The sequence below is a fragment of the Natator depressus genome, chromosome 7, assembly GCF_965152275.1.
Source record: "Natator depressus isolate rNatDep1 chromosome 7, rNatDep2.hap1, whole genome shotgun sequence".
NCBI classification, from domain to species: domain Eukaryota; kingdom Metazoa; phylum Chordata; order Testudines; family Cheloniidae; genus Natator; species Natator depressus.
In genome coordinates, this window is record NC_134240.1 from 2135831 (window position 1) to 2162944 (window position 27114).

The 27114-nt window shown below is 43.4% G+C and overlaps 1 protein-coding gene and 1 long non-coding RNA gene across 2 annotated transcripts in view; one reads left to right on the forward strand and one right to left on the reverse strand.

Moving 5' to 3' along the window:
* Positions 1-15209, forward strand: part of LOC141990351 (uncharacterized) — a 39699-nt gene extending 24490 nt beyond the window's left edge. The window contains exons 3-4 of the long non-coding RNA XR_012640157.1: positions 12528-12593; positions 15152-15209. This is a non-coding gene — a long non-coding RNA (uncharacterized LOC141990351). The remainder of the gene's footprint in view (positions 1-12527; positions 12594-15151) is intronic.
* The window catches only part of CFAP20DC (CFAP20 domain containing), a 167043-nt gene that overhangs the window by 12620 nt on the left and 127309 nt on the right, over positions 1-27114 (reverse strand). Inside the window, exon 14 of the mRNA XM_074957357.1 lies at positions 25650-25711. Within this exon, the coding sequence (XP_074813458.1) occupies positions 25650-25711 (62 nt within the window). The remainder of the gene's footprint in view (positions 1-25649; positions 25712-27114) is intronic.

A 27114-nucleotide genomic window follows, 5' to 3' on the forward strand; every position in this document is an offset into this window, starting at 1 on the left:
ACTGCAATATCTTGGCTGTTTAAAATTTTTTTCTTTTCAATTTAATATTATGGACTCCTTGTTGGCCAAAAGTTACTTTTAAATTTGAAGCCATTCAAACAAATGCATGTTAAAAATGGATCTCATATTTCCACACGTGACCAACCCAACCTTTTCCAAAATTGGCAAACAAAATTCCTATCTGTGTTGAGATCTTGTCTGCCAACTTTCAGAAGAAAGCAAAGATTTGCAACGGATTGATAAGCCTCTAAGAAGTGGATTTCTAGTGGAAATGCTGGCACATGCTTTACTCTAGCGACCAAGGCAGGCATTAGGCACACATTAAGCTGGTAACCTCTAGGGGCTCAGCTTTTAAGGAAGCGCCTAAGATAGCATGTGTGCGTGAGCGGGAGAGAGTATAAGTGAGCTACATTTTTTATAACATTCCTTGTTGAAATCGTTTTTATACCTTTGTATAAAATAAGAAGTCTAGCAGACAACTGGTCATTAGAATGCTCAGCAATGTAGATTGTGGGCTGCGTGTCTAATTTATCCTTCATCTTACACTGACTGAAGAAATAATCTTCTTAAAGAAGCCAGTTTATCTCCTCAAAACAGAAAAACTAATCAAGCATTTTGATTAATTAGAGACACCCTCTGTTTATGCTATTGTCAAGACCTCAAGCTGTAATCAATACAATCAACACACCGGGACCTCGCTATGGCTTTCTTGATAACAAGAATGCTAAACAGTACACTCTTTGACATTGTGAGTTACATTATGTGAAGGCCCAGAAGAGGCAGTTTTCATAAACATTCAAAGTTAGGTTTAGCACTGACTCTGACACTACGATTCTTACAGTAATACAGAGACTCTAAGGTGCCATAAGTACTCCTTGTTCTTTTTGCTGATACAGACTAACACGGCTACCACTCTGAAACCTATACAATGTTACCATCTCATTCCCTTTTTCCTCCAGTATTTGTATCAGGAAATCTGTCTTATATATTCAGGAAATAATTATAATATATTGAAAATCACAAGATAGTTGAGCATCATTTAAATATGAACATAATCATTTGTATTTCTGTAAACAGCTTCTGTTATAGCTATGTGACAAACTTAATTAATCTTTGCAACAAATTGTGCCGATCAGTGAAGTATGCTTGGGAAACCTTGCCAATACTTTGTAACTAGCATGGACACAAAGCCTTTGCCAGTGACAGTAACAGTAGCATATCACAATTGTCACCATTAACAATAAATTGCTAGCAACAGCAGAATTCAGGAACACTGCAGGTCCCTTCTTGAAACGTTAGAGCTTGCCAACACGGTGTGGCAAAGTGCACCAGAGGGGTGTGATTTGTAAAGTTAACAGTCCCACATAGACCCTATTGGCCTGCTCTAACAGGTACCTCTTTCACACAATGCAGACAGATCTGGACAAGCTCCCCCTCCTAGACACTCGCCAGACTGCTTGCTGTGAGGGGATACAACAGCTGGATCCTGTGTGTTTTAAACCTCCAGAATCTGAACTGAGACTAGACTCTGCCGTTGTCCTGGGCCTCTAGGCACACTCGTGGGGTGTACACCCTCTGTTTAGCAACCCCTCCTGAGAGCTACAACCATGCTGCCCACTGCCCAGCCCCTGGAACCAGTGCTGTCCCCCTCCCCCCTAGCTTAAACACAGCCTCTCCCAGAACTCCAGCTGTGTGAACATGCTGGGTCCAAAGGTTAACTCTCCAAGGGCACGTGCAACCTGTAACACATAAAAGGCAGGCACTTTGCACAGGATTCTAACACCAGTGTTCTTTATTTAATCACCTGAGGAATATAAATATCTATACAAAAATAAACCCTTCAAACATTTTCCTGCCTCAGTTTCCTCACCACTCCAAAGCATTCTTTGGGCTAGGTCAGAGCTGTCTAGCGGCATTCAGGATCCTCCCGCTGCAGCACATGGTCTGTGTTCTGAAAATGGAGCTTCCTCTCACCAGCCAGCTTTCTCTGACTAATCCATCCCCTTCCTCTCTCCTGCCGAAAGCTTCCTTGGTAATTCTGCGTGTCTTTTTTAAACGCCTGCTTTGTTACCTCTGTCTTTTTGTCTTGTTAGGAAATTTCCACACTCCACTCTCTGCTCCCTACAGACAAGCAGAAGGAAGTAGCTTCTCCTTGGCTCCAGCTAACTCACTGTCCCGCCATTATACCTGGTCTGGGAGGGATGTGCTTAAACTTTGTCAGGAATGGTGGATACAAAACAGATAGAGACGCTGTCCCTGATACAGCAACATCATAACAACCACCTCACAATATCAACCAGAATTCAGAAATTGTACAGACAGATTTCCCAGATCATCATGGCTTCATACCCTGATTTTCATAGTTATGATCTGTTTTTATGGGACAGGGTGAGGCTGGAGCTAGTCAAATAGTACAGAAATAATAATTAATAAGCACATTTGTGAATGAATCTGGCATATTTGTTCCACGGTTATTTGTTTTTATGAGTATTCAGAAAATGAGTTTATTTGCTCAAAATTATTGTAAAGCCCAAACTTTATATAAGTTTTAGCACATTTGTCTCAAAATCCAAACAGAAAGTGTGTTATTTATTATATGCTATTGATTATTCTTCTGCGTAAAAAAACTGAGTTGTCCAATCAGGGAGCAGAAAAAATATCATTTGACTTATGTGACCAGTCAGACACTGACAATGATGAACAGTAAATAGTTGAAGAGGACTTATGTAGGAACAACTGATAGGTGATATTTAATTGCATAAACTATTTCGTGAATATTTAGGAATAACAGATGAGGACAGGTTCATGAATGATTCACAAGCTGAATGGGCTGAATTTGTCGAGTAACTTATTGGCAATGAATAATTTCACTAACTCTACACGAGGTCAAAACACCCCAATTTGTGGGCCAAAGCTACAAAAATATTTTGAAGAAATACAGAAACAAAATTTCTACATCTCTGGTTAGTATCCATAAAGCACTTGGTATATGGGATTTCTCATGTGCATAATGTTAAGCACATGTGTAAACATTCGGATGACTGGGGCTTACATTGTAATGTATAATGTACATGTAGTTGGAGAAGTCATCTTGTTTTATGGTAACAGTTCCATTAAAATAACAAATGGGTTCTCTTCAAAACTCGCTTTACAGTGACTTTAGGAGCGCTGAAGTCCATTAACAATGAACAACAAGAAAAGATGTGTATGTAACTTCTGGTTCATCTTATATCTGTTCTGGGGATACAAAATGTTGAAATCAAATTTCAGTTACTGCCATCAGCTATGTCAATCATAATGCTGCAGTCATCTTTGTCTTAAACTGTCCATTACTGCCTCTAAAAACTCTTCAGTTTTGCTGTTTGAACATTCTCACAATTACTTAAATCAAAAATGCCATAAAACCATGAGAAATTCCTCATTGAGAAAACTGGTCATTTTTTCTCAACTCCAGGTCAGAAAACAACATTTCTATAATGGATAATAGAGAGACTGTGCAGAAGCATAAGAAGATGCATTACCTACAAAGATACATAGTATATTTATACACACAAATCAGGGAAAAAGAGATTTCAAGGGCACATTTTTAATAGAATGCTTAAACAGTACTCAGATACATATGTTGGTGTGTCTACATTTTATTTTGCAATATAAGTTTGTATGACTTGAAAAATATATTTTAAAAAGAAATATCACAATTATTTTAAGGTCAAGCTGGCAATATGTTGATGATTAAAAAATGCAAGGCATGAGCTATATTTTATTACTCTCCTAGAGTGTTACTGTAGTTTTAAAATATCATTAAATCAGCACAAACCAACACTTATCATTTCCTGCACATTTTTCACAGTGAGCTGCATTCTGACTATGAGTAATCTGTTAATCTGTTCTTTTCCTCACAATCCGTCAAAGTGACAGATTCATTCCATCCCTAATACATAATATCTTCATTTACTGTATGCCTTACTGGAACTTTCATTTTTGCTAGCACTGAGATTTAGAAAATCACAAGCAAATTTACAGAATGTCACAAGCTCTTGGTCTTGCCTCTTTCCTGCTATCCACCACTCTGGGAAATCCAGCCTGTCACAGTTCAGGGTAACTGCACCTGTAGTTCCCCTCAGTGGACCAGACAGGGAACCCAATCTTGGGCTTCCAGATCCCGAACTGCTGCCTGTCTTGGGTGAAGACCTGCGTTCCTCTCCCTTCTGACGGGGGTATTTCCAGGCTGCAAGCTCCCTGCCTTTACGGTCTATTTCCCAGCACAGACATGTTGCCCAAAAACTCCTGCTGGCTTTCTCTTCTGAGACGGTTAACAGGTGTAATTGCTACAGATGTAAGTTACCGCACAGTACCTCCTATTGAAGCCTAATTTATTCTTAAGGTAAAAGGTACTACAAAGAAAACATATTAAAAACAATAAAAGAAACTACACATATTAAGAAAAGGAGTATTTGTGGCACCTTAGAGACTAACCAATTTATTTGAGCATGAGCTTTCGTGAGCTACAGCTCACTTCATCGGATGCATCATGAAAGCTCATGCTCAAATAAATTGGTTAGTCTCTAAGGTGCCACAAGTACTCCTTTTCTTTTTACAAATACAAACTAACACAGCTGTTACTCTGAAACCTACACATATTAACAAGCTTACCAGAACTGACCCCAACCCTAACATGGATTCTTGTAGGATCAGGGGTTCTGCTGTGGTCATGAGTTCATCACAGCTTCAGCTCAGAACAAGCCGCCAGTCCTTACAACCATACCCTGAGGACTGAGGCCCTCTGTGGACTAGGGGTCCTGTCTATTTGCTGGATCAGGAAGAAAAGGACCTGAAACAGTTTAAAACCAGGCTATTTATCCAAAACCCTTTCTTTGTCTGTTGGTCTCTGGAGAATCCAGTTTGAATTAGTATATGCACGTTTCTCCAGGAGGTGGCTTCAAAGTGTTGATAATGGAGGTAGCAAATTAGCATACCCCCTCCTACTAGGGAAAGAGAAGGTACATACAATGCCGCAATAACACATACACAATTGCATTTTTAACACAATGGACCCCAAAGGTATTAATACTAATTCAATAAGGTTTAATTTAATTTAATAAAGTTTATCTAAATTCCATAAGGTTTGTTCAGGATATTACAGGATATTGTCAGTCTGTTACAAGGCCAACTAAATGCTCAGTAATCCTAAAGGACGCAAAGAGATTTTTATTTTTAAACCTGACTAATTTAATGTTTAATGACTGAATAATTAAAGAAGAGGTCGCTAAAACTACAAGTGAGATTAATAGGAGCCAAATTAGGATCTCCATGTACAAAGTATCTTTCCATTGGCTTCCATGGAAGCAGAATCAGGTCCAGAGAGAGTAAAGCAGTCATGAATTCTACACATTGAGCTAGACCCTCAGCTGGTGTAAACACTGTAAATCAGCATAGGTACACTGATATCAGTTGGCTTACAGCAGTTGAGAATCTAGTCTATTAAATCTAACAGGATTTTCTTTCAATGTCAGCTGTCGATGGATATATTTTAGTAGTTTATTAAAAGCAACAAGAATACAGGAATATTCATTTACATTAGGCTGAAAATGGTAGCGAAAGGCCTGCAGGTTAATAATAATTTAATAATAAACAGATCTTGCTATTTGGTGGTCAGATCTTCCTTAAGTAAGTATGCACAACTCCCATCATGTTTTATGTTTAGTAGGAGCTAAACTGCAATTTTACTTAAAGACTAAACTTCCATTTTATTATACTGGTGACTTGCTGGCTAGATTTCAAACTTGGTGTTCGCTGCTCTTTTTGCATTATAAATGATGCCAACAGAGAAAAACAATGTTTTATTACCTAATTTAACTAAGAATATTATGCCCTTTCTTCTTTGTTAACTTTGATTCATTTGTTTATCAGTATATTGGCTGTATAAGTTGCAGTAAGGAAGATTTTAAAGAAAAATAAGTTACTTGGCAAAATTCCTGCATATTCACATTTAATCTCAGTCAAATAGACGGTAATAAAGCATATCAATTATCCACTGTCATCACTTGCATTCACTTGTCTGCTAGTTCAAATGCCCAAATATTTAACAAAGTGTCAGTTGGTGGGGGTTTTATAAAACTAAAATGCTGAACACAAGCAAATCATTCATTTTAAGAATTACATTTTAATGTTTCATCAATTCATAAAATGCCTTCTAACTAGCCTCGTTGCGGCTAACATCATTTGCTTTCTCTCATACAGTCAACCCCCAGCAGCATGCTTCTGTCCTACGCCATAGACTGCATCCCATTTATTCTTAATGGATGACTAGGGAGCTAGGGGCTTTTAAAAATCAATGGACAAGTACAACTCAACGGAACAATAACTTTAACGTTAATATACTCAGATTAGTTAACAGTTGTGCTGCTGAAAACAAAACCTGAAAATTACTTTTCCTTCTCTGTGAGAGGAATCATTTAAACAAATATACTCAAGATGAGATTGGACTTTTGGCATATAATTACACTGGCCTGGTTTTATTTTGATATAACAACAGTATAAAATGAAGCCGTAAACTAAATTAATGTGGCAAAAACTATGCTTTTGCAGTGTAATCTGCTTTTAAAAGTAGCAAGGTTTTTCAATAACAGTAGGATAACTACAAAGGAATGCTGAGTAATAAACTCTTTTGTGTAGCAGAGCAGATGTATAATTTACCATGTCGTAACCCACCCCCAGAAAATTATAAAAATTAATAGCTTTTCTAAAAGGAAAGTGAACTTTGGAAGTTACATGAGACTGACTGATACCATCTGATACACCTGGAAAAAGGGATGTAGGACCCTAATCCTGTAACTGTCTCTGTGTGGGTGACCCTTATGTCTGTGTGGAGACAACTTCAGGATCAGGATGTAAGTGAATTCCTGCTCTGCTTTGTCTGCCTGGCAGTCTGCTTCAATGGAGTCTCAAAGAAACCCCATTAATCCCACCCCTACACCCTGGGGACACTCTTGTGTTGCAAGGGTAACAATGGTCTTACTTTGCTAGAAAGATGCCTCTGTACTGCGAGCAGCCGGATCTCTGTGGAACCTAGGAGTGTCAACTTGATGACATGACTGAACTTAACAATGCCCCCGGAAGTGAGAGGTCACTCCTCAACTTACTGTAGGTCTCTAGAGCTACAGCTCACAGTTTTGCCACTGAGCTAGCTTAAACCTCCACACTGTTTTAGTGGCATAATAAAAGAGGCTAATCTATATGAATAAGCTGTTTAGGGCAGTGGTTCTCAAACTAGGGCCACCACTTGTTCAGAGAAAGCCCCTGGCGGGCCAGGCCGGTTTGTTTACCTACTGCGTCCGCAGGTTTGGCTGATCGCGGCTCCCACTGGCCGCAGTTCGCTGCTCCCGGCCAATGGGGGCTGCAGGAAGTGGTGTGGGCCGAGGGATGTGCTGGCCGTCCTTCTTGCAGCCCCCACGAAAGGTTATGCTCAAATAAATTTGTTAGTCTCTAAGGTGCCACAAGTACTCCTTTTCTTTTTGTGAAACAATGAAGTACAAGTTCATTTTGACAGTGTCTTGCAAACAGATCAACTGTGTGTCCAAATGTTTCACAGAGATAAGTACTAAATAGCAGCGGGGCGAAGAATTGAAGAGGTCTCAGCAAGGCAGACAACGTTACATGTCAAGCTGCAATTCTGAAGAAATGGGGTGGCAGCAGAGGGATCGAGAAAAGCATGTCTAGGCAGGAGCTGCACAGGAGAAAGGCCTCACCCCAGCAATGAGCAGTGGGTAGTGAAGGGACAGAGATGAGGCTGATGCTATGGCAGGAACAGGGAAAGGGGGTAGAGCTCGGATTCTGGGCTGTAGCTGAGCTCAGGTTTATGCATCCTTTGGATCTCCTGTGTTCTCGAGCTGCCAGGAGCCAGGTGAGCCCCTTGTGCAAGCTTGAGCAGCCCCAAGTGGTGCTTTACAATTGGATAATTTTCCTCAGGCAGTGGGTCTTCCTCAGTGGGGCAATCAGCCACTGGAGCAGCACAAAGGATCCAGGATACAGCTCATACTCAGGGCCAAGGTCTGTGCAACAAGATAGGACAAGTCCAACGATGGCTGTATGAAGTGGGAAGTTTTGTATTGGATTGTGAAATGAACAGGGAGCCAGGGATTTATCTGAGGAGAGAGGTGATCACTCTGACATCTGCTGGGAGAGCAATAGAGCAGTGCAGACTTCCCACTTCTTGCCACCCACTTCTTCTTCCTCTACCAGTTCTTCCCTGTTTGTGAACAGCAGGTCAAGAGGAGCATGGCCCCTAGATGGTTCCTCCAGCACTTGCACCAGGAAGTTTCTGGAGTGTGCTGGGAACAACTTCCTGGTGCAAGTGCTGGAGGAACCATCTAGGGGCCATGCTCCTCTTGACCTGCTGTTCACAAACAGGGAAGAACTGGTAGAGGAAGAAGAAGTGGGTGGCAACCTGGGCAGCAGTGACCATGAGATGGTCGAGTTCAGGAGCCTGACAAAAGGAAGAAAGGAGAGCAGCAGAATACGGACCCTGGGCTTCAGAAAAGCAGACTTTGACTCCCTCAGGGAACTGATGGGCAGGATCCCCTGGGAGGCTAATATGAGGGGGAAAGGAGTCCAGGAGAGCTGGCTGTATTTTAAAGAAGCCTTATTGAGGGAGCAGGAACAAACCATCCCGATGTGCAGAAAGAATAGCAAATATGACAGGTGACCAGCTTGGCTTACCGGAGAAATCTTCGGTGAGCTTAAACACAAAAAGGAAGCTTGCAAGAAGTGGAAACTTGGACAGATGACTAGGGAGGAGTATAAAAATATTGCTCGAGCATGCAGGGGTGTAATCAGGAAGGCCAAAGCACAACTGGAGTTGCAGCCAGTAAGGGATGTGAAGGGTAACAAAAAGGGTTTCTACAGGTATGTGAGCAACAAGAAGGTGGTCAGGGAAAGTGTGGGCCCCTTACTGAATGGGGGAGGCAACCTAGTGACAGAGGATGTGGAAAAAGCTGAAAGTATTCAATGCTTTTTTTGCCTCGGTCTTCACAGAAAAGATCAGCTCCCTGACTGCTGCACTGGGCAACACAGTATGGGGAGGAGGTGAGCAGCCCTCAGTGGTGAAAAAAACAGGTTAAGGACTATTTAGAAAATCTGGATATGCACAAGTCCATGGGGCTGGATGCGCTGCTTCCAAGGGTGCTAAGGGAGTTGGCCGATGTGATTGCAGAGCCATTGGCCATTATCTTGGAAAACTTGTGGTGATCGTGGGAGGTCCAAGACGATTGGAAAAAGGCAAATATAGTGCCCATCGTTAAAAAAAGAAAGAAGGAGAATCTGGGGAACTACAGAGTGGTCAGCCTGACCTCTGTCCCTGGCAAAATCATGGAGCAAGTCCTCAAGGAATCCTTTTTGAAGCACTTGGAGGAGAGGAAGGTGATCAGGAACAGTCAACATGGATTCACCAAGGGCAAGTCATGCCTGACCAAACTGATTGCCTTCTATGATGAGATAATTGGCTCTGTGGATATGGGGAAAGCAATGGATGTGATATACCTTGACTTAAGCAAAGCTTTTGATACAGTCTCCCACGGTATTCTTGCCAGCAACTTAAAGTATGGATTGGGTGAATGGACTATAAGGTGGATAGAAAGCTGGCTAGATCATTGGGCTCAACGGGTAGTGATCAATGGCTCCATCTCTAGCTGGCAGCCGGTATCAAGCGGAGTGCCCCAGAGGTTGGTCCTGGGGCCGGTTTTGTTCAACAACTTAATTAATGGTCTGGATGATAGGATGGATTCAGAAGTGAAAGTAAGCCGGTACTAAGAGCCGGTGCGCCGTATCGAGACTGGCTTTCCCAGGCGGCAATTTAAAGCCCTGGGGTAGCAGCGGCAGGGCTCCGGAGGGGATTTAAACGGCTGGGGCGGTAGCGGCTGCCAGAGCCCCAAGCCCTTTAAATCACCACCCGAGCCCTGCTGCCGAAGCCCTGGGGTAGCAGCAGCAGGGCTCTGGCGGGGATTTAAAGGGCCCCGGAGCTCCAGCTGCTGCTACCAATCCGAGCCTTTAAATCCCTGCCTAAGCTCTGCTACCCGAGTCCTGGGGTAGCGGCGGCGGGGCTCTGGCGGGGACTTAAAGGGCCCTGGAGCTCCAGCCGCTGCTACTGCCCCGGGCCTTTAAATCCCTGCCTAAGCGCTGCTGCCCGAGCCCCGGGGTAGCGGTGGCAGTCGGGAGCCCCCAGGACTCCTCAGTCATTTAAAGAGCCCGGGGCTCCGCAGCGGTAGCGACAGCTGGAGCCCTGGGCCCTTTAAATCGGCCTGAAGCCCCGGGGCTCCCAGCTGCCTCTGCAGCTGGTAACTCAGGTGTGATTTAAAGGGCCCCGGGCTCCCAGCCGCCACTACGCCAAATCTGATGAGGTTCAATAAGGATAAGTGCAGGGTCCTGCACTTAGGATGGAAGAATCCAATGCACCGCTACAGACTAGGGACCGAATGGCTAGGCAGCAGTTCTGCGGAAAAGGACCTAGGGGTGACAGTGGATGAGAAGCTGGATATGAGTCAACAGTGTGCCCTTGTTGCCAAGAAGGCCAATGGCATTTTGGGATGTATAAGTAGGGGCATAGCGAGCAGATCGAGGGATGTGATCGTTCCCCTCTATTCGACACTGGTGAGGCCTCATCTGGAGTACTGTGTCCAGTTTTGGGCCCCCCACTACAAGAAGGATGTGGATAAATTGGAGAGAGTCCAGCGAAGGGCAACAAAAATGATTAGGGGTCTAGAGCACATGACTTATGAAGAGAGGCTGAGGGAGCTGGGATTGTTTAGTCTGCAGAAGAGAAGAATGAGGGGGGATTTGATAGCTGCTTTCAACTACCTGAAAGGGGGTTCCAAAGAGGATGGCTCTAGACTGTTCTCAATGGTAGCAGATGACAGAACGAGGAGTAATGGTCTCAAGTTGCAATGGGGGAGGTTTAGATTGGATATTAGGAAAAACTTTTTCACTAAGAGGGTGGTGAAACACTGGAATGCGTTACCTAGGGAGGTGGTAGAATCTCCTTCCTTAGAGGTTTTTAAGGCCAGGCTTGACAAAGCCCTGGCTGGGATGATTTAACTGGGAATTGGTCCTGCTTCGAGCAGGGGGTTGGACTAGATGACCTTCTGGGGTCCCTTCCAACCCTGATATTCTATGATTCTATGATTCTACCGCAGCTGGAGCCCTGGGCCCTTTAAATCCAGATTTAAAGGGCCTGGGGATTTAAGGCCCTGCCTCTTCCGGTTAAGGCCATGCCTCTTCCAGTTGAGGCCACACCCCCTGCTCAGGACTCAGGGGTACCGGTAAGTCCTCTAACTTACTTTCACCCCTGGATGGATTGCACCCTCAGCAAGTTCGCGGATAACACTAAGCTGGGGGGAGAGGTAGATATGCTGGAGGGGAGGGATAGGGTCCAAAATGACCTAGACAAATTGGAGGATTGGGTCAAAAGAAATCTGATGAGTTTCAATAAGGACAATTGCAGAGTCCTGCATTTAGGACGGAAGAATCCCATGCACTGCTACAGGCTGGGGACTAACTGGCTAAGTGGCAGTTCTGCAGAAAAGGACCTGGGGATTACAGTGGACGAGAAGTTGGATATGAGTCAACAGTGTGCCCTTGTTGCCAAGAAGGCCAACGACATATTGGGCTGCATTAGTAGGAGCACTGCCAGCAGATCGAGGGATGTGATTATTCCCCACTGGTGAGGCCACATCTGGAGTATTGTGTCCAGTTTTGGGCCCCCCACTACAGAAAGGATGTGGACAAATTAGAGAGAGTCCAGTGGAGGGCAACAAAAATGATTAGGGGCCTCGGGCACATGATGTATGAGGAGAGGCTGAGGGAACTGGGCTTATTTAGTCCGCAGAAGAGAAGTGTGAAGGGGGATTTGATAGCAGCCTTCAACTACCTGAAGGGGGGGGTTCCAAAGAGGATGGAGCTCGGCTGTTCTCAGTGGTGGCAGATGACAGGACAAGGAGCAATGGTCTCAAGTTGCAGTGGGGGAGGTCTAGGTTGGATATTAGGAAACACTATTTCACTAGGAGGGTGGTGAAGCACTGGAATGGGTTCCCTAGGGAGGTGGTGGAATCTCCATCCTTAGAGGTTTTTAAGGCCCAGCTTGACAAAGCCCTGGCTGGGATGATTTAGTTGGGGTTGGTCCTGCTTTGAGCAGGGGGTTGGACTAGATGACCTCCTGAGGTCTCTTTCAATCCTAATCTTATATGATATTGGTCAGGCTTATTTAGAGGTATTAAAAGGCAGGAAGCAACATACATGTACTTGCTTCCTGGAGTGTGGGAGACCAGACGAAAAAATGATACTTCGGCTGCACGTGGTATGCAAAAGGTGGATTCCACGGTAAGGTAATTTTGAATACTCCAGCTGAGGAAGCCTGACAAATCTTTGTCAAATCTTCCCAGAGGAGGAGGGGAAGAGGAAGACAGAGTATATAGACTCAGACAATGGGAAGCCATGTGTTTTTCACCAGGATTCCCTCACATCTTCTATACCTGTAGGTCACCAAGTTCTTGAGAACCCCTTGGCAACCAGCTGTTTTGCCAGCATTATGAAAACTTTCTCAGGTAGGTGTTAACCAAGCATGTTCTATATAACCCGCATTTATTATCACGGCACCTTTGGTGCATATTGTGGCCTGACAAGTGCAGCAGAACTTCACTAATTCAGATTAACAACCGGGAGACCCACTGTAAATTACTGAATTTTGTGAATGAGTAAGTGAACAAGCCTAACAAAAAAACAAAGTACATTTTGTGATACATTATCCCCGTCTGCTTATTTTGACAGCTGCAGTGTCGTTTTATAATACTTCATAATGTAATGTTGTCTGTTTGGTAAAAGCAATGAAGTTGTATGACTTTGCTCTTGTAATGAATCATAAAAATGAATATGCTTCTTTGAGTGTATTGCTGCACTCATTTTTTTAAACTTACACTTTCAACCTTGAGCTACTTTGCTATTAAATCTGTGCTTGGAAGAGGGTGAGACAGCCGTTGTTTATGTATGAATTTGACAGCATGCAGATTAGTGAAATTCTGTTGTAGTGCAAATATGTATGTACTGTATAATCCTTTTGTGACTGCACTGTATTTTAAGGAAGTTTGAACGATACAGCAAGATTAAGGGTACAAACCAACAATAGAATGTACACCAGAGACTGGTCTGTTTGATTTTCATTAGCTGAGGCAAACAAGTGTGCTTGAATTGCAATCTCAGCACTTAATGAACCCCTAGGTTTTACTTTCAAGACAATACGTGGAGTTTGCACCCATGTAGCAGAATCTTGCATGTTGTCATAAATATAAAGGGAAGGGTAACCACCTTTCTGTATACAGTACTATAAAATCCCTCCTGGCCAGAGGCAACATCCCGTTACCTGGAAAGGGTTAAGAAGCTCAGCTAACCTGGCTGGCACCTGACCCAAAAGACCAATAAGGGGACAAGATATTTTCAAATCTTGGGGGAGGGGAAAGGCTTTTGTTTGTGCTTTTTGTTTACATGTTTGTTCTCTCTTGGGACTGAGAGAGGCCAGACAGAAATCCATCTTCTCCAACCCATCCTAATCCAAGTCTCCAATATTGCAACCAGTATAGGTAAGCCAGGCAAGGCGGATTAGTTTCTTTTGTTTTATGTGAATTTTCCCTGTGTTAAGGGGGAGGTTTATTCCTGTTTTCTGTAACTTTAGAGTTTTGCCCAGAGGGGGATCCTCTGTGTTTTGAATCTGATTACCCCGTAAAGTATTTTCCATCCTGATTTTACAGAGATGATTTTTACCATTTTTTTTTTTTTAAATAAAATCCTTCTTTTAAGAACCTGACTGATTTTTCCATTGTTCCAAGATCCAGGGATTTGGGTCTTTGATGATTCTGTAACAAATTGGTGAGGATATTATTCTCAAGCCTCCCCAGGAAAGGGGGTGTAGGGCTTGGGGGGATATTTTCGGGGGGAAGACGTCTCCAAGTGGGCTCTTTTCCTGTTCTTTGTTTAAAATGCTTGGTGGTGGCAGCATACGGTTCAAGGACAAAGCAAAGTTTGTACCTTGGGGAAGTTTTTAACCTAAGCTGGTAAGAATAAGCTTAGGGGGCCTTTCATGTGGGTCCCCACATCTGTACCCCAGAGTTCAGAGTGGGGAGGGAACCCTGACACATGTCCATTACAAGTTTCAGGCTGTCTGATAAGGGCAAATGCTGAATGCCGCTGGAAATGAAGAGTTGTGAAGAGAACTCTGTAACAGAGAGATTTAGTTAAAGGAAACCGAGAAGAAGCCAAATGCTTACTTAGTCAGGCTAAACACAGAGGGTGGGCAGGAGTCACGCACTGAAAGATGTGTTAAAATGTCACAACATTATTGATTGGATGCATCAGATAAACCGTAATAAATACTTTGTACTCAAGTGCCTTCCCTTTGAGGATCTCCATGTGGCTTATAACCATTAACTATATTTAGCTTCACCATAACTCTGTGAAGTAAGTTTTATTATTCGCATATTGCATATGAGGAAACCAGGGCCTGCAGTTAAAGTTATTTATCCAAAATCACACAAGAAGTCTGGCAGAGTCAGGAAAAGAACTAGTTCTCCTGATTTTCATTACTGTGGGATTTAATCACTAGATTGTTCTTCCTCTGCAGGTAGCTGGAGTGCCCCCCTAATTTGAATAAATTTATGGTGGAGTGAGCAAGTGTGTTTCCTTTTTAAACATTTCTCTAGTTAACATTTCAACATCATACCTCTATTTGAGCCTCCGGGCCTCAAGGTTGAAACTAAGCTAAAAAATGAATTCAGAAAGCTGCTTATCCATTTTTATGATTCATTCCTTTACCCACTGTAGACAGACATAACAAAAATTAGAAAATCACATGCTGTGATTCAGTAATAATTAAGGATTTTGGTTCTGCTATGCTCAGGAAGAAGCACATACCTTTTTTCTAATCTTTTGAAGTTGTTAATCTCTTAAAATGTTCTGATTTGCAAGTCACTGAAATAAGAAATAATTTGGGATGGTACAAACTTCAGATCAATTGAGATTTTATTATAACATTAAACAATTGAAGCTGATTACAATGCAACCTCTGTTTGGTAATTTATTGATCTGTACACTTTATCTGTTTCTGTCTGAAAAGATTCATTCACCAAAAGAGGGAGAAAACATCATGCTTACTGGCTGCAAAAAAATATCTGAGATTGTAAAGGAAAGAAAAATGACGACATCCTGATCAGTCCAATGTAATACATGTCGGTTATGACGACAAGACAGCTTGCTTCAGTCAGCCCATATTGAACCAATGTGAACTGAGGTCAGTGGCTATTAATCATTTGTCAAAGACTGCAGGCCCTTATCAGCCAGTTATAGATACAAGGATGTTTATATCACAACCACAAGTGGCAAAGCTATAAAGAATTTAAACCATAGCACAGCAATGACACTTTTTATAGATAAAATAGAAATCTAAACGAAATGCTGGCCTGGATAGCATCATCCATTCCCAGTTAGGTATTTTAGTAAATACTTCATAAGTTCTTTAGGGTTTTAGAACCTTGGTTAGTTTTTCTTTTTTTCTATTTTGTAAAAGCCAAAATAAACACAAGATATGCTCGTAAAGAGGAAACAGACTGTGGGTGAGTTGCAACTGAATGCAACTGCCGCTTATTTTACCCAATCAGTTATTGGGCCTTTATCCAGTGATGAGCTGCCAAAATGTTAACAACTGGTTCCCGCCTCACCCCACGAGGGGGTCGTGGCCTGCCCCCGCCACTCCTGCCCCATCCAACCCCCTGCGTTCCTCGACGCCCTCCCCCCTGGGACCCTTGTCCCATCCACTCCCCTCCCCATCCCCTGACTGCCCCCAGAACTGGGCAGGAGGGTCTCGTGGCCACCATAGTGGGTGCCCACCCTGCCCCGCCCCTTAGAGCCTGAGGGACCTGCCAGGGGGCGAGGTGGGGAGTCCCGGTGGTGCTTACCTGTCGCGGCTCCCGGGAAGCATCCAGCAGGTCCCTCTGCCTCCTAGGGGCAGGCTAGCGTAGCTAGGGGGGGGAGCAGGGGGAGCAGCCACTCCCCCCACTGATCACATCAAAAGTGGCATCTTAGGCACCGAATCCGTGGGTGCTCCGGGGCTGGCGCGCCCACGGGGAAAATTTGGTGGGTCAGAGCCCGCATCGGCAGCTCCCTGCCCCGCGCCCGGCCCCAGCTCACCTCCGCTCCGCCTCCTTCCCTGAACGCGCCGCCCCACTCTGCTTCTCTGCGGCCCCCCCCCCAGCTTCCCACGAATCAGCTATTCGCACGGGAAGCTGGGGAGGGCTGAGAAGCAGGCGGCGGCTTTGCGCTCAGGCCTGCAGAAGCGGAGGCAAGCTGGGGCGGGGAGCGGTTCCCCTGCGCACCCCCCGGGTTACCTGCTGCGGTGCGGGCGGCCCTCCTCGCGCCCCCCTGCCCCAGCTCACCTCTGCTCTACCTCCCTGGGCCTGAGCGCGAAGCCGCCGCCTGCTTCTCAGCCCTCCCAGGCTTCCCGCGCAAACAGCTGATTCGCAGGAAGCCGGGGGGGGGGGGCGGAGAAGCAGGGCGGGGCAGTGCATTCAGGGGAGGAGGCGGAACGGAGATGAGCTGGGGTGGGGCACAGGGCGGGGAGCTGCCAGTGAGTGCTCTGCACCCACCAAATTTTCCCCGTGGGGGCTCCAGCCCGGGAGCACCCACGGAGTTGGCGCCTAAGGCGCCACTTTTGGCCGGTTGTTAAATTTAGAAGCCCTTTTAGAACCGGTTGTCCCGCAAAAGGGCTTCTAAATTTAACAACCGGTTCTAGCGAACCGGCTCCAGCTCACCACTGCCTTTATCCCCACATATCTGAGGGTAGGACTGAATACTATAAAGGCAACAGAGTAATTACAAAAGAGTTACTGTCCATAGCAACTGTCTGCAGGAAGGTGGACTGGTAGGCTGGGGAGAACATGCAGTCTGAGTGAGAAGAGCTGTGGAGTGTGGAGCAGGAAGGAGAGCAGTGAAGCAAAGGGGAGGGGAGATGGGAGCACAGTGAAAAGGCATTCCAATTCCTCCTGTGGACTCTGCTGGACTTGTTGGGATCTTTATGGGTCAGAGCCCTTATCCCACCCCCAAGCCTTAGTAGAGGCATAGAAGAGCCCTTCAAAATGGCTCCCACTCAATGGGATCCTTATTAACCCCAGGAGATCCCAACTAGTCTAGGGAAGTTTGTCAGCTCCCTGCCCTTCCCAAACAGCCTAAGCAGGGTCTTTGGGAGATTGACAATTCTGTTTAGGCTTTTGGGGACTAACAAGTTTCCTAAATCTTGTAGTTTTATTGGGATTAAGGTGTTCAGCTGTCAGTGTGCTTGTTTGGTCCATACTGGGGCAGAGTGAAAGCCGTGGTAGCTATTTGAGAGCGTCTCAGTGCCTTGCTTGAGAAGCGTAACCTTCACTCCTACATTCCTGGCTCTCAAACAGTCTAGTTTTTACTCTGGTTTTTAAAGGTGCAATACCTATAAGTCACTGATATGGACCAGCCACCTTACCTACAGCTACCAGATATTGTCATCTGGGAATAGAATATAACACGATCAGAGAACTCTCTCATACAGCATGGGTAAGATTTTAAGTGCTGGTCTTTCATGCTGCGGCCACAATCCAAAGCAGGTAGACATCTAACTACAAATATCTGTGCCCAAAGTTTATTGTGGGTACATTTATTTTGCACAGGTGCAAAGTCACAAGCCCAGCTGAAGCCTGACTGAAAATCTGGCTGTGCATCTTTTGTAGGAAATTACTGAGGTGTAAAATATGTTTCTTATTACAGGAAGCCCAGTTTAAGTGCTGAAATATTTATGTCCCGTCTTAGCTTGTTTATGCAGTTACTTAGGAAACCAGCTGCTTGAACTTCAGTGCATAAATTTCAGTAGGTGGCTTGGGAAGAGCCTGGTATGCCACCATGCCAATATTGTGACAACTGGTGAGTCCCAGGCAGAGCCAGTGTTTATAGCAATCGTTTTCAACTTTAATAAAAAAAAAAAAAAAAAAAAAGACAGAAAATCAGCTCTTTTTGGAAAAACAGATTTTCTGAAAAGAGTCTGTAGAAACTTCGAAAAGTCTGTCCATGCAGTGCCTACAGCTTGGCTCACAATACCTTCTTGAGAGCCGTTCCAGGTTTTACAGCCCTGCAGGGCCCGAAAGCCTGTACAATATTTCTCTTCATTTAGCGTTTCTTTTGATAAAGCTTTCAAACCTTCCATGCCACATGGATCTGATGGAGGATGAAACAAGGTGTGTGGCCCTCTACACTAGAAGGAGAATTCACTCCTAGGTGAGGGTAGTGCCAGCAATGCCACTGCCTCTCTCTTTGGGCTCAGCTGGGGGAGAGCAACTTTCAAATCCAGCCAGGACGTCACAGGAGTCCCACTTATGGAAACTGGCTGGCTTAGGCTTGGAATCCAGCACATCTCCGGGTGGGCCTGGCCCTGGCCCTGCCAGCCAAGCAGGCTCACTGTGCTAGCAGGTTCTGGACCCCACAGACGACCACAGTCTGGGGGCGGCTGGTGTCACTGTACCAATATTCCAGGGTGGGTTTCTGACCTGGGCTCTGTGGAACCCCTGGAAATTGAGTCTAGCTCTAGCCCTTTCTGTTTATTGCTCTCAGTGCCATTATTTTTTAAGTGGTTTTCTTTTCATATCTGTTCCTTAACTTGGTTAGGGATAGAAGTTAAATTTACTGGATAGTAACTGCCATGATCACTCTCTCTGTATTTTATGAATAACATTACCACCCACACTTTTTCCCAGTCATTTGGTACCTTCTCAGTTGTCCATGACTATTCAAAAAGAAACTGCTTGTGCTGATTGTCTCAATATCGTTACGTTGGATATCATTCACACCCGCTAATCTCCATAGCATATATCCCTTTTTCAAATATTCTCTTCCCTGCTTCTCTGCAACAGCTACTGCCTGCTTATGAGGATTAAGATAGCTCCCAACTGTCCAAATGTAGCCCCCTTTTCTTTTTCTTATTTCATGGTTTTTGGCCAATAACTTATTGCTGTAATCAGAATGGCCAGGGATAACCCATACGGAATCTGTGGGTTGGATCTCAATACAGTTTCCTGTAATCTTACAGGTTAGTTGGACCTTATTGGTCTGCAGCAGTTATATGTTAAAGTATCTCTAAAGTCCTTAGTCCCAAGAAGAAAAATAAGTATAGCAATGGGTCATAGTTAAAGGGATAGGGAAGTTTGCTACTAGCCTAAAAGGCTGCTGCCTTGGTCTTGTTATTCTAAGAAACAAGCTTAGAATTAAGTAAATCGGGTGCTTGTGTTGTGTGAATATATATGTTACTGAGACACAAAGCATGGCCCTGTGTCCTGACTGGCAGAGCACCAGTCAGATCCATGCCCCCGCCCCCAACTCTTCAGGGAGCAGATTGAGCTGCCAGAGGTAACTCAGTTTAAATCTGTGGGTTGGATCTCAATATGGTTTCCTGTAATTTTACACAAGTCAGTGGAATTGAGACTGGAAAGACATCTGTGATTGTTCCTTTACGATTGGAGGCCAAATGTCTTTGTGAGGTGTATTATGTCACTGAACCAACGACAGTGCGTGAGCCTAACAGCTGCAGTAATTGTCAAGTTTTTTTTCTCTTATGTGAAGTTGTGTATGTTCTCCATGTCATGGATGTTGAACAACTATTTATGAAGTATAACTGTTTTATTTAATTGTCAATAGAATACCCAGGGTGAGCCTACATGAAAGCAGAAGATCCCTGATTGTAAGAAGACCCAATCTCTGTATTTATTTATAATACAGTTGTTCCCAAACTGGAGGGGTTCACGAAACGTTACAGGGAGTTCTGGGGGGAAAATTCCCTAATGGCGGACAGAGCTGTCCTTAGGAACCCCGGGGCCAGCATCCTGGAGCCCCTGGATTTCCAAGATTTCTAAGCAGATAAAAGCAAGCAGATCTATCACACTGAGGAGATTTAAACTTCAAGACTCCTTAAAAGAAATGGAAAGGGAGTTGGATATTTTTTGCTGTTTTTAAAATTAAATAGGCAGCTAGTATTGTTTTTAAAATTATTATGAAGAACAAGTTTAAGCTTTGTTGTAACGTGCGTTGTTTGCTTGGACTGCTCAAGACCTGAATGCTTGTGTAGGAGGAAGTCTTTGAGTTGGCTTCTTAAATACCTTCCTGCTCTTTCACATCTGATACTTCTTGACGAAACACAGGAGCCTTGTCTTATAAAGGCTTATTCAAAGTGATACAAGCTACGAAAGTGAGATCTTGGAAGAGTGTTGCCATTTTCATAATGTAATAAAAATACTGTAATGATAAATAATAATTAATAACAGTGTGTGATAAGCATGTCATAAAAACAAATTTTATATTTCCAAGATCACTGCCTTTATAATTTATACTCAGGTAAAGGAGAAAATACCTGGAAATATTCATTTTTAGGAGGAGGTTCATGAGACTTGACATTTTATTGAAAAGGGTCCACAGGTTGTTAAAATTTGGGAACCACTGGGTTATAACCATTTTGGGGGTTAGGCCTGTGTTATATTTTTCATTTGAAAAGAAAAAATCTCTAGTTAATGATGTTAGTCTAGCTAGGTGCACTGGAACTGCTGTGCTGTAACAGTTTGTCATTGGAGTGTTAGTCATAAAAAAGAATTTGAAATTATGAATTGTGTGTGCACATAACTGTCTTATGGTGAAGAGGAGTACTGGATTCCTAAGGAGAGAAAGAAAGTGAATCTATTATTTCCACTTTTAGTATTTAGAGGGATCCTATAGAAAATCCAGCTACAGTCTCTTTCAAGGATAGGAATTCATGGTCTGTGCTAACAGTTTAAGTCAAAGAGAGGATTGGTAAGTAAATTGACTTACCTCCCCCCTCTATATAGGTTACATACACATTTTTTCTTAGGGCTTGGCTGCACTTGCAGATGTAGAGTGCTGGGAGTTAAACCAGCCCTCGGAGACCACAGCAGGGAAAACGCTGCTGGGTATTTACACTCAGCTGGAAGCGCACCGGCGTGGCCACATTAGCAACTCTTGCAATGCCACAAAGAGCAGTGCATTGTGGTAGCTATCCCAGTGTGCAAGTGGCTGCAGTGTGCTTTTCAAATGGGGGGGGGTGGGATGTGACAGGGAGTTTGTTGTGTGTATGTGGAGGGAGAGACAGCACGTTTTGAGGGGCAGAGAGTGTGTCAGCATGCTGTTTTGTAAGTTCAGACAGCAGCACACCCATAAGAACATGAGAACGGCCATACTAGGTCAGACCAAAGGTCCATCCAGCCCAGTATCCTGTCTGCCGACAATGGCCAATGCCAGGTGCCCCAGAGGGAGTGAACCTAACAGGTAATGATCAAGTGATCTCTCTCCTGCCATCCATCTCCACCCTCTGACAAACAGAGACTAGGGACACCATTCCTTACCCATCCTAATAGCCATTAATGGACTTAACCTCCATGAATTTATCCAGTTCTCTTTTAAACCCTGTTATAGTCCTAGCCGTCACAACCTCTAGGCCCCTAGTTCTTATATTATGGGAACAAGTAAATAACTTTTCCTTATTCACTTTCTCCACACCACTCATGATTTTACAGACCTCTACCATATCCCCCGCTAGTCTCCTCTTTTCCAAGCTGAAAAGTCCTAGCCTCTTTAATCTCTCCTCATATGGGACCCATTCCAAACCCCTCATCATTTTAGTTGCCCTTCTCGGAACCTTTTCTAATGCCAGTATATCTTTTCTGAGATGAGGGGACCACATCTGTACGCAGTATTCAAGATGTGGGCGTACCATGGATTTATGTAAGGGCAATAAGATATTCTCCATCTTATTCTCTATCCCTTTTTTAATGATTCCTAACATTCCGTTTGCTTTTTTGGCTGCCGCTGCACACTGCGTGGACGTCTCCAGAGAAATATCCACGGTGACTCCAAGATCTCTTTCCTGATTAGTTGTAGCTAAATTAGCCCCCATGATATTGTATGTATAGTTGGAGTTATTTTTTCCAATGTGCATTACTTTACATTTATCCACATTACATTTCATTTGTCATTTTGTTGCCCAATCACTTAGTTTTGTGAGATCTTTTTGAAGTTCTTCACAGTCTGCTTTGGTCTTGACTATCTTGAGAAGTTTAGTATCGTCTGCAAACTTTGCCGCCTCACTGTTTACCCCTTTCTCCAGATCATTTATGAATAAGTTGAATAGGATTGGTCCTAGGACTGAGCCTTGGGGAACACCATTAGTTACCCCTCTCCGTTCTGAAAATTTACCATTTATTCCTACCCTTTGTTCCCTGTCTTTTAACCAGTTCTCAGTCCATGAAAGGATCTTCCCTCTTATCCCATGACAACTTAATTTACATAAGAGCCTTTGGTGAGGGACCTTGTCAAAGGCTTTCTGGAAATCTAAGTACACTAAGTCCACTGGATCCCCCTTATCCACGTTTGTTGATCCCCTCAAAGAACTCTAATAGATTAGAAAGACATGATCTCCCTTTACAGAAACCATGCTGACTTTTGCGCAACAATTTATGTTCTTCTATGTGTCTGACCATTTTATTCTTTACTATTGTTTCAACTAATTTGCCCGGTACTTACGTTAGACTTACCGGTCTGTAATTGCCAGGATCACCTCTAGAGCCCTTCTTAAATATAGGCGTTACTTTCGCTATCTTCCAGTCATTGGGTACAGAAGCTGATTTAAAGGACAGGTTACAAACCATAGTTAATAGTTCCGCAATTTCACCTTTGAGTTCTTTCAGAACTCTTGGGTGAATGCCATCTGGTCCCGGTGACTTGTTACTGTTAAGTTTATCAATTAATTCCAAACCCTCCTCTAATTACACTTCAATCTGTGACAATTCCTCAGATTTGTCACCTACAAAGGACAGCTCAGGTTTGGGAATCTCCCTAACATCCTCAGCTGTGAAGACTGAAGCAAAGAATTCATTTAGTTTCTCCTCAGTGACTTTGCCGTCTTTAAGTGCTCCTCCATCCACACCTCTCTCTCTCTCTCACACACACACACACACACACACACACATATGCTGATACAGACTAACATGGCTACCCCTCTGAACCCCCCCCCCCACACCCCCCTAGGCAGCAGCAGCATTCCACAGTAACCGTTTGCTTTATCCCAGAGCAGATAAGCAGCCAGCTGTCAGAAACGGAACTTTGAAAGGGGGTATCCGCATGCCTGTGGCCGAGTTCAAAACAATGAGAAGAGTGGCCACTTGATTATGGGATGTTTCTGAAGGCCAATCACAGCGCAGTAATGCAACACGTTGTCCACACTGATGCCCGGGTGTTTCAGCTGGAGCATAGCAAGCTTTATGCTTCTCGTGGAGGTGGATTACCGGGAGCGCTCCAGCTGCAGAGTCCAGGTGTTCTACGTGCCTTGCCGGTGTGGACACCTCAGGATTTAGGGCACCAGGGGCTGATTTAATGCTCTCTAACTTGCAAGTGTAGCCAAGCCCTTACACTGCTTGTTAAAACTGGTTTTAAAGAATAGTTCAGGATTTCACTCATTTTAGAATCACCATCAGTTTTATCTCCCTTCTAATTTACCTGTCCCCCTTTCCTCCATGGTGAACAACATTTCTCAGTTTTCCATCTTCAAATAAAATGTAACAAAGTGAATCATGATTTTTCAGTCACAGGCTATAAAATACTTCTGCATTACATACATCTTCTCCAGTTTTTATATCCTGATGCAAGCTGACCTCAAAATTTTGTCTTCTATATTTACAGCCCAATAATGCCTTTCTGGCAGTTCAGAAGGGATACTGAATTTATGAGGCAGTTGCAAGTCAGGTATTTTACAGGTATTTTGATTGCCCACATTTGTCAAAAATGATTTTGTAAAAAAATTAAAGATTACTGTGTGATAGATTAAACAGCAGTACAAAAGCTGGTAGTAATTTTTGCCCAGAAAATTTGACTTTGAATCACACAAACTAAAACACAAACTAACTTTCTTGAACATATTAACCTGGCCTGGTACATTAAAAATGTTTATCTTATGTTTATGATAAAGGAGTTTATTAAATTTTTCAGTATATAAAATGCATCTGGCACTAAAGTGTTTGAGCATATGCACAACATTTCATATACTGTAACAATGACTTTTTACAAATGAACTACTCACCCTTCCCTTGGGAAAAAGCCTGCAAAAAGAGGTGAACCATGAGCCATGCCCTAAAGATAGAAGACTTGAGCACTGTCAGACCAGAGAGAGAAATCAATCCCAGAATTAAGGGCCCTGCACCCAGAATGCCCACATACAAGCTACCTGGCATTTATATCTGGGGAGCTGGGTTAGGTAAGCAGGTCCCAAGCTATCTATGGTCTTTGTAGACCAAAGTCAACATCTTGATGTACACATGAAAGAGAAGAGGAACCCAGGCCTGCTAACAAATAACTGCTATAATACGCTCTCTGAAGCAAAGACCACCAAGAATGCAAATAGCTGCCAAGTGCACTAGCCGATGCTTTCAAGTGATCTTCAAGAGTAGTCCCATGCACATCACATTAGGGTAACAAAAGCATGGATGACAGTGCTGAAATCCAGGCCTGAGAAACAAATGGTTGCAAACACCTAGCTGAATAGAAATGGAAAAGGTGCTTTACTACTGACAACCGGACACCAGAAGCATCCCCAGATTGCTAACATCCTGAAACAAGGCAAACAGACCTCCTCAGTAATAGAGGAATATATCACACCCCCGAGATCCTTTCCCTGCCCCACCAGCATGACCTACATGTTGCTCAGATAGATTAAACTTCATGCAACTTGCTTTAATCTGAAAACAGTCTTGGCCAAGCATTGGGAAAGCAAAGAGAGCATCATTGGGGTCAGATGAAAAATGAGACACAGCTGTCTGTCTGAACTACTGGTCAACACGGAGGCTCAACAGTGGGGTGACAAAGCGATTGTAAGATTTCACAGATACAGTAGTTTAAGAGGTTTCTGATGGTGGACAAGTCTCTCTCTCTCTCTCGCTTTCAAAAGGTCTCATTGAAACCAAGGGGAGTTGTGGTCCTGACTACAATGGGAAGAGGCACAACTTCAAACTTGAATAATTTATATACATTACAGACAGATTAAATCTGCAAATGCCCCAGTACTATCACATAATACTCTACTCTTGAAAGTACTGTGTAACTAAAGGTCCTGTCTAACTCCATAATGTTAAAATCATGTATCATTTGTGAAGAATGGGGCTCCTTGACTACAAGGAGCTCCGCCCTCCCCCCCGCAAACCAACCTACACCCCCAAATGACTGTAGCCCCAGTCCTGCAATGTGATGTGCATACAAAATCCTACTGTGTCATGCACCACTTCACAGGATCAGGGACTACATCGGTTACATTAAATGCATGACGCTATGTGCAGATGGCTATTACGTATAGTAGAGTTCTGTCCTGCACTCTGGGATAATGTGGTCGCACTGCAATATTATAGAACTCTGAAGAAAAAGAGCGGTGGGAAAACTCTATGAAGAGGTAACAATTGAAAAAATGATTTAAGATGAAATCAATGAAAGACACATTTACTAGCCAGAATATTCTAACTGAATTCTCACTGCCTGACCCATAAACAGAATCTTACCTTGGATTGGAATGAGCAAGTGGGTTCATTTCTTTCTGATAGTGATGACCTTGATTGACAGGCTGTGGAAAACACAAAAAACAGTAGTGAGAAGATAACTGTGCAAATATTTTTTCAATATATCTAGAGGTATAGGAGAGAATCCTTTTGGAATGATATATTTGTAGTATCTGATATATTAGAATTCTATGGTCTTCATCACTGAGGTGGAATTTCAAAAATGGTATTCAGGTTCCAATTTTGTAAAAGTACATTTTAAATTGATGATTTTCTTGGTTGATATGCCTATACGTTGTACACTGAGGTACAGTATAAGCATTTACATGAGATTTGATCACCTTGCACAAAGTAGATGCAAATCCTCTGAAATGTCGTTGACTCTAGTTTATCAGTGTTTATCTCCATGATGTGTCCTACTCAGTTTTAGTGTTATATAATTTGGATCATATTTTTAATTAAAAGAAACAGTGTATCTGACATAAAAAACGAATGTTCACAAACTGATATAAAAAATCCAAGAGTTCTAAATTTTAGGAATATATTTTTGTCTCAGTGCAAGGTAACAGAAGACTAATCATTACGTTTACAAAGCACTCAGCTCCACCCAAAGCATTCAGGGCATGACACAGACAAATTAAAACATAACCATACACAAACATTATAAATACACAATGAAATGAGAAATATTAAAAACAGACATGCAGCTTTATTAAAGGAATAGCGTCTTAAACAGGGACCAACATTAAAAAAACGAGTATGTTCACATGATTTTTGGAAGTGGAGAGAGATAAGAACATAAGAAAGGCCAGACTGGGTCAGACGAAAGGTTCATCCAGCCCAGTGTCCTGCCTGCCGACAGTGGCCAATGCCAGGTGCCCCAGAGGGAGTGAACCCAACAGGTAATGATCTAGTGATCTCTCTCCTGCCATCCATCTCCACCCTCTGACAAACAGAGGCTAGGGACACCATTCCTTACCCATCCTGGCTAATAGCCATTCATGGACTTAACCTCCACGAATTTATCCAGATGTGATAAAACAGATGTCCCTGGGGAGTGATGTCCATATCACAGCAAAAAAACTCATTCACTGGTCAAACTGTGATAGTGAACATCCCGAAAAAGGGTAGTAGAAAAGAAGGGAAAACGCGGAGCACCTAATCAGGCTATCTATGAATCACAACCCCCTGTTCCCAGTGATCTGTGATCTGGTTCTCCAGTAAACAATAGCCTTGGTTTTACATTTTGACTGGATGGGAAAATATCTGCCTTGGGATGACCTAGTTAAGATATCTGCTGGGATACGTCTGGGTTTAAAGATCAGTTTATGTTGTCTGTCCGCTTACATCTTATAATTAATTATATATTATTTGCGTCTCTATAGTGTCTAGGAGCACCTAATCATGGATGAGTACCCACACTGTGCTAGACACTATACAAATACAGAACAAAAAGACAGTCCCTGCC